Source organism: Echinops telfairi, unplaced genomic scaffold (genome assembly GCF_000313985.2).
Source record: "Echinops telfairi isolate 266 unplaced genomic scaffold, ASM31398v2 ScPeMD7_7458;HRSCAF=8496, whole genome shotgun sequence".
In the NCBI taxonomy this organism is placed as follows: Eukaryota; Metazoa; Chordata; class Mammalia; order Afrosoricida; family Tenrecidae; genus Echinops; species Echinops telfairi.
Window position 1 is genome coordinate 15,255,083 of NW_022111358.1, and position 7,428 is coordinate 15,262,510.

Consider the following 7,428-nt stretch of genomic DNA (forward strand, 5'->3'; position numbering starts at 1 on the left):
AGTTGTATGAGCCCCTAATAAAACGATTAAAAAAATTCCTTGTTATAGTCTTGTCTGGTTTTGATATCAAGGGTTATGTTGTTATTGCTATTACATCAATTCAACTTATGTAACTATACAGAATGAAATTGCTTTTAAAAATAATTTTAATATCCCTAAAATAACATAGGTAACTAAGCAATAACCACTATTTTTTATAAGGCTTGCAGAAGGCTAATTTATAACTGGAAAGAGCTGTGAATGAAATATCACGATCAATTTGAGCCATTAAGCTGCGGATAGTGGATTTTGGAGACCTTCAAAATTGATTGATAAATTTCATGCTTATAATTTACAATTTTCCTTTTTAATTACCAGATCCCAGAAGCTTATTGATATTCTCTGCTGTGTAAATATCTCTTGAGTAGTGCAGTATTGCTTGTAGGCTAAAAACCCAACATTGGGAAGAACAGTGAGCAAGCTAAAGAAACTATGTAGCAAAAGTTATCTTTGCTTAGAAAGAAAATAAACAGTACAATCAAGTTTTCACTATATATATTGAAATCTGAGGCTTGAATTTCAAACTTATTAGAAGGCAACAGTTACCTTTTCAGTGTTAAAAGGGGCCTTGATTTCAACTCTTATTTAGTAGAAGTCAATCAGAGATGAGGGACCCACCTTAGGCCAACCAACTTGGTCAATGATAACCAGGGCTACAACCTAACTATATTCCAATTCCATCTATTTTCTTTTATACCATCCAACCAGCTTGTGTTCAAAAGGAAATTTTAATTGATTAATGACATTTTAGTAATAACTAGATTTAAAACTTTAAAAAGACTAGTTTTAGGTAAAATATTTTAAAATCTATATGACTATTATTTTGATGTCATGTATTGATGGTGCTATCGAGTGGGTTTTTGACTCATGTTCTATAACGATAGAACAGAACTGCCACAAATAGCTAGGTGTTTCTCGTGTGGAGCTGCCAGGTAGGTTTGAACTATCAGTCTTTAGGTTTACAGAGATCTGTGTAACTGTTTGCCACCAGGACTCCTTGGTATATATAAGTTTGGCCTAATTTTATAAGAAACTTATAGTAATGAAAATAGAACTAGAGGTAAGTAACAACCTATTTCCTCATTTGAAAGCTTCAGAGAGATTCTTACATTGTTTATCTCATGAACATTTTATTGGTTTATTTTTTCCTTTGTGTTCTTCCTTATTTCCTAGTCAATATCCATGATATAAAAACTTTCACTCTGGTCAATTTCAAGCTACAGCATGATGCCATTAAAAGCAAAGTGGGGAAAAAGATCCATAGTAGCACATTGCTATCTAGTATTTCCATTATACAGATACAATAGGCATAAATAATCTTAAGAGCTTCCAAAAAAACCAAGCTCACTGCCATTAAGTCAATGTTGATTCATAGTGACTCCCTTTGGGTTTCTGAGACTGTAACTGTTTACTGAAGTAGAAAGCCCAGTCTTTCTCCCATGGAGCTGCTGGTGGTTTTGAACTGCTACCATGCAGATTGTAGCCCAATGCATAACCACTACACCACCAGGGCTCCCTCAAGAATTTAGATATTTGTAAAATGCTTAAAGTATGATGGTTTTAATTTTTGGTATTTGAGACTCTCTTAGTAGTGCAAATGGTTTGAGCTTGACTATTTGCTAAGGGTGTGCGTTTGAACCCTCCAACTGTTTCATGGATGAAAGATGTGGCATCTGCCCCCAGGAAGATTTACAGCCTTGGAAACTCTATGAAGCATGCTTACTCATCACAGCATTACTCTTACCTCACATGTTGGTATTATTTAAAGCCAGATATTTGTTAATGCTCAAGATAGCCAATAGTAGATTTTTTTTTCATAACAGTTTTATTGGCATATAATTTATTGGCATGCAATTCCATGTTTTAAATATATTGAAACCGGTTATGCAGTCATCACCGCAATCAATTTTAAAACATTTTCTTCAGTCTTGTACCATTATTGGCTCATTACTCTCCAACCTTCCCTGCCATAACCCTAACCAAAGCCAAACTCACTGCCATTGAGTCAATTCCGACTCATCGTGCCATAGCGTTTCCAAGACCATAACTCTTTATGGGAGTAGAAAGCCTTATCTTTCTCTTGCGGAGCGGCTGGTGGTTTCAAACTGGCTTTATGGTTAGGGCAACATGTAACCATGATGACACCAGGCCTCCTGCCACAACCCCAAGGAACTATTATTCTAGTTACTATTCTATGGATTACCTATCTTGGATTTCATGTAAAGAAAATACAAAAAACTCCCAATAACTACAAAACAAAACATAGAAAAGCCTCAATCCAAAAAAAAGCACAATAGAAACTAGAACAAATTATAAATGGGTCAAAAGGGAAAACACTATAATATGTTAGTTTTTAGCTTAACTCTATCTCCAATAATCCACTTTATAGTGCACCCTGAACAGGGCAAGACTATTCACATCCTTACTCAATGGTTTGAGGGAGTTCAGTGAAAGCTTAATGTGTAAGGATTCTGCACATGGATTTTGGGTTTTTACTGTCATCATAGCCTGCAAACTGGGTGCTCAGAATTTAAGTGTTAGTACAATTCCCTCTTCTGATTTTGGATTTTATTATTTACAATCTTTGGATCATACCAGCTGGTGTGCTTCTGTGTGAATTTTGCTGACACCTCACATAGATGGCTGCTTGTTTTGAGAAGCCTTTAAGACCCAGGGTGCTGTTCTTATAGCAGGGCACCATCTGATTTCTTATCTCCAGTGATCACTTCCTGTGAGCAGGGGTATGTTGTAAGGACTAAAATTAAATTAGGGTTTATGAATTAGTGTGAGCTCAAAAGCCATTTATGTGTATCTAAAGTTTATATATTTCTGGTCCACTTTAGAGGCAGCATTATCAGCTTGTTGAGAAATTCTTTAACCTCCACGAAATATTTGGTAATTCTAGATAGTAGATTTTTTTACTATTGTAAATGCAGTGTGTCAGTCTGGGTAAACTAGAGAAATCCATAGACAGACAGACACACACACACACACACATATATGAAAGAACTTTATGTACAAGAGAAGTTGAATATTGAGAAAACATCCCAGCCCAGTTCAGATCAAGTCCAGTTCAGATATTAGCCCATATGTCAAATACCAATCTATAAAGACCTCCTCAGACTCATGAAACACATGTAAGGAAGATCACAGGCCAGTGGGTAGAGTCTTGTGGATCCAGTGGCGTAAGCATCTCAGCGCTGGCAGGGCTCTTCACATGGCTTCTCCGGCTGTGAGGTTCTTGTGCAGTGTTTCTCAACCTGTGGGTCGCGACCCCTTTTGGAGCCAAATGAGCCTTTCACAGGGGTCGCCTAAGACCATCGGAAAACAAATATTTCACAATATGTAATTACATATTGTTTTATGATTAATCATTATACCTTTTATTTAATTATGTTCAATTTGTAACAATGAAAAATATCAAGAAAAAAAAAAGAAAAATATCCTGCATATTAGATATTTACATTAAGATTCATAGCAGTAGCAAAATTACAGTTATGAAGTAGCAACGAAAATAATTTTTTGGTTGGGGTCACCACAACATGAGGAACTATATTAAAGGGTCGTGGCATTAGGAAGGTTGAGAACCACTACTCTAGCGTAGTTCCATGTATCTTGTCAGTAGAATGTCTCTCAGGGAGTGAGCAGAGAGAGAGAATGTCTCCAGCCTCCAAGGAGAAAATACAGGAGTTCCCCGAATCCTCAGGAGAAGGCCACGCCCACACAGAGACCTCATTGGCTATGACACGATTGACAGACTAGAGTCCATCCCTTCACTCTTAATCCTCTCAAATTGACAATTATGTAATTACCACATGCAGAATGTCAGATTACAAGATAAGTCAATAAATGAGTAGGCATAATTTATTAATAGTACTATACCAGAGATAACATTGAATATTCATATATATGTTGCAACTTTGTGTTTACATACATATTTTTCCATACCCAGTGCTATTTTGTGTTTAACAAATCATTACTTATTATTACAAGTATTACAGAAATATGTAAAGTAGAAATCATCCCCACCAGTTATTCTTTGTATACCATCATTTGTAGTAACTGCATATAATCCAAATAATGATTTTTACACATACATTTTCAGTCCATTTCAGTTTTCTCCATCCTTGGTGGCTTGTAGCAGTTCTGCCTCCTACCCTTTCCCTGTCTTCCTTTAGAAGCAACCCTAGATCAAGGTCCTCTGCTGGCACCCAGGTTCAACATGCTGTGATTCTTCGGACTGCTATCCCTGTACTTTTGATAGTTTGTTTTCTTATATAATTTTTGACTCTAAGCCCTTAAATTTTGGATTCCAGCTCTTTTAGTTAATGAGATTAATAGTGAGTACTTATAAAAATCAATTTGTGTTTTACTTGAATCCATATCCTGCTAGAAGTAGAAAAATACTGCCTGTGAGAGTCCCACCCCTAGCGTATTGAGAAAATAAGAGCGGCTACTTAATTATCTTAATTTGAGCTCAAAAGTTCAGCATGACACATAAAGAAATAACGACTATATTATTTCAAAAACTTAATTGCTTTTTGGTTTTGTTTTTACTAGAATACAGAGACTGAATGGTGCGATGTATATGCTTTTTTATTTCCACATTTTAAAATGACTATACTTGTATATCTCATTTATTATTTAAGCCCTTAAGACATAAAAGGAAAGTAAAGAATTTTTAAAAAGAAAAGAAAGAATAGTCAAAATATTATTAATTCAGCGCTTGGCTCACAAAATAATGATTTGTGCTGATCTTCAGTTCCAGAAAGCTGATTCTGATCTGGACTGCATTCTGTACAGGCTGGAATATGAAATCAAGAACAGTTATCCTGATTCAACTGGTGAGGTAATCTGCAACACAAATATGTCTTTTTTAACTGTCTATTTTAGAGTAAGATTTTCTGATGGTATTCTAATAGGATTATATATACAGCAAACAATTTTATTATTAAGTACTAATTTATAAAATCTTACTTGTGTTAGAAACTTGGTCACAACATGCTGGAAATAATATATTCATTCTCAGGGAGAATTGTGGGTGCTTTTTTTTAGCCTTAATATAAGAATCAGTGGTCCAGAGATACAAACCACTCTGAAAGTCGTGATGGCATAATGGCAACGCACTCAGCTAGAGATCAGAAAGCTTGAGTCCACCAGCTGCTCCACAGGAGGAAGATGTGGTGGTCTGCTTCTGTAAAGATAACAGCCTTGGCAACCTGACGGGGCAGTTTTGCTCTGTCCTTACCATTTAGAATACTAATGTTTATTTGCTGGCAAAGAATGTTTTATAATTTTAAAAAGTTCCATAAAATTGACAAAAAATAAGAGTTGTATGAGCCCCCAATAAAATGATTTAAAAAAAAAGAAATTGACAAAAAAATTAGATGGGATGAATTACGTATTACTTGTAAAGTAACATTTTATGTGAGATTAGAGAATATTCAGTTTTTACTATTTATTTTATAGAATATTAAAATTCTTTGAGAGTTCAGTTTAAATTGTTTTTAGTTCATTATTTTCCACAGTGGGTGATATAGCCCCTGGGGTGTTCTGGAATGATCTAGGGGAGGCTGCAAAGCCAGATACTTACACATTATCCTGGATTATGGGCCCTAATACAAAAGTTTTTAATTCCCAGGGGCACTGAGTTACTTTTTTTCTGCAAAGGGGACAGTCGGCCCAATCGATTGAGCACCTATGGGTCTATCTAGTTCCCTAACTGCCTTGACATTTCCTTGTCTTTCTCCTTTTCTCCCTAAAGAGCAACTAACCAATTCTGGTCCAGTGATACCCCTAACAGCTGGCCACAGGACTCCTCTGAGTCACTGTCTCTCAAGCACTTTGTGGAAGACCTATGGTCCTTCCACTTTTTCTTCCATCTCTTGTAGTTGTTCCACCTACTGTTATTTTTATTTTCTACAATTTAAAAAACAAAACATTACTATATAATTTGCATTCCTTGAAATATTTACTCTCTTTAATAACTTTTTAAGTACCTCTAACATTCATCCAATAACTTCAAAATAATCACCTTTTGGTTGTCAACCTTTGAGAGCAAAGCCATTATCTTTGGGAACAAAACCCTGATTTTAATCTTTGTAGATTTCCCCAGCATTAGTCCTAATGATCAAACACTCTGTGTATCAAGGAACTAGAAGTAAACAATGAGTTGCATTAACCATTAATAACCCTAGACATTCATTGGACATTATTTTATATGCCAAGCACTGTAATGTGTGTGTGTTCTCAATACACAAACAGACATATAATTTTATTTAGCTTTATTCTTGTTCGAGCACCATTTGTGATCTAGAGCCTGTCAAAGATTTGGGCATAAAATGCAACCTTTTTGATTAGGATATCTATAAATATAAGAATAAAATAATCTACAAGTTCTTATTACTATGTTTTTTGTTTCAGAAAGATAATTTCATGAGCATTTTTACTCTCAGGAGTTCAAGTGATAGCCTATTTCCTTTTCAGTGTAGCTTTTTTTTTTCCTTTTCCCTCATCACCAGCACTATCATTAGCAGAACATTTTTTACATATTCTCAAGACTGTTTATAACTCACATACGATAAGTCAGCATTGGGCAGTTAATCGCAAGGTCAGCATACAAATCTATCAACTGCTCCCCAGGAGAAATTTGAGGCTACCCGTAAAGATTTGTAGTCTTGGATACCCTGTATAAGATCACTCTGAACTGGAATTGACTTCATGGCAGTGATTTGGCTTTTTTGGGGGAATGATAAATCAAATCCTAAAATGCTATAGGCACAAAATTAATTAATGTATATCACAATTTACAAATACCAATAAAAGAATACAGTGGCTCCCATGGAACTAGTCATTCAAACAAATTAGTAGTGTTCAAGGTTGTGTTTGTAAGAGTTGTTTTCTTCTATGATGTGATACTACACACAAAGTTAACCTCTCTGAGGTTAAGGAGCCTCTGCCTTACCACAATGTTGTAATATTTGGACATTTGTAATATAATCATCATCCTTGTTATTGTTAGGTGCTTTTGCGTTCATTCCGACTCATAGGGACCCTGTGTACAACAGAAAACATTGCCCGGTCCTGTGCCAGCTTCACAATTGTTCTTATGTGTGAGTCCATCGGTGCAGCTACTTTGTCAATCCATCTCGTAGAAAGTCTTCCTCTTTTTTGCTGCCCCTCCACTTTACCAAGCTTGATGTTCTTCTCCAGGGACCGTTCTCTCTCTCTCTCTCTTTAATCGTTTTATTAGGGGCTCATACAACTCTTATCACAATCCATACATACATCAATGTGTAAAGCACATTTGTACATTCATTGCCCTCATCATTCTCAAAACATTTCCTCTCTACTTAAGCCCCTGGCATCATATCCTCATTTTTCCCCTCA

The 7,428-nt window shown here is 35.7% G+C and overlaps 1 protein-coding gene across 1 annotated transcript in view; it reads left to right on the forward strand.

The window, feature by feature from the left end:
• SKA2 (spindle and kinetochore associated complex subunit 2) overlaps window positions 1–7,428 on the forward strand; it is a 43,811-nt gene that overhangs the window by 12,130 nt on the left and 24,253 nt on the right. Inside the window, exon 2 of the mRNA XM_045299760.1 lies at window positions 4,802–4,888. Within this exon, the coding sequence (XP_045155695.1) occupies window positions 4,802–4,888 (87 nt within the window). The remainder of the gene's footprint in view (window positions 1–4,801; window positions 4,889–7,428) is intronic.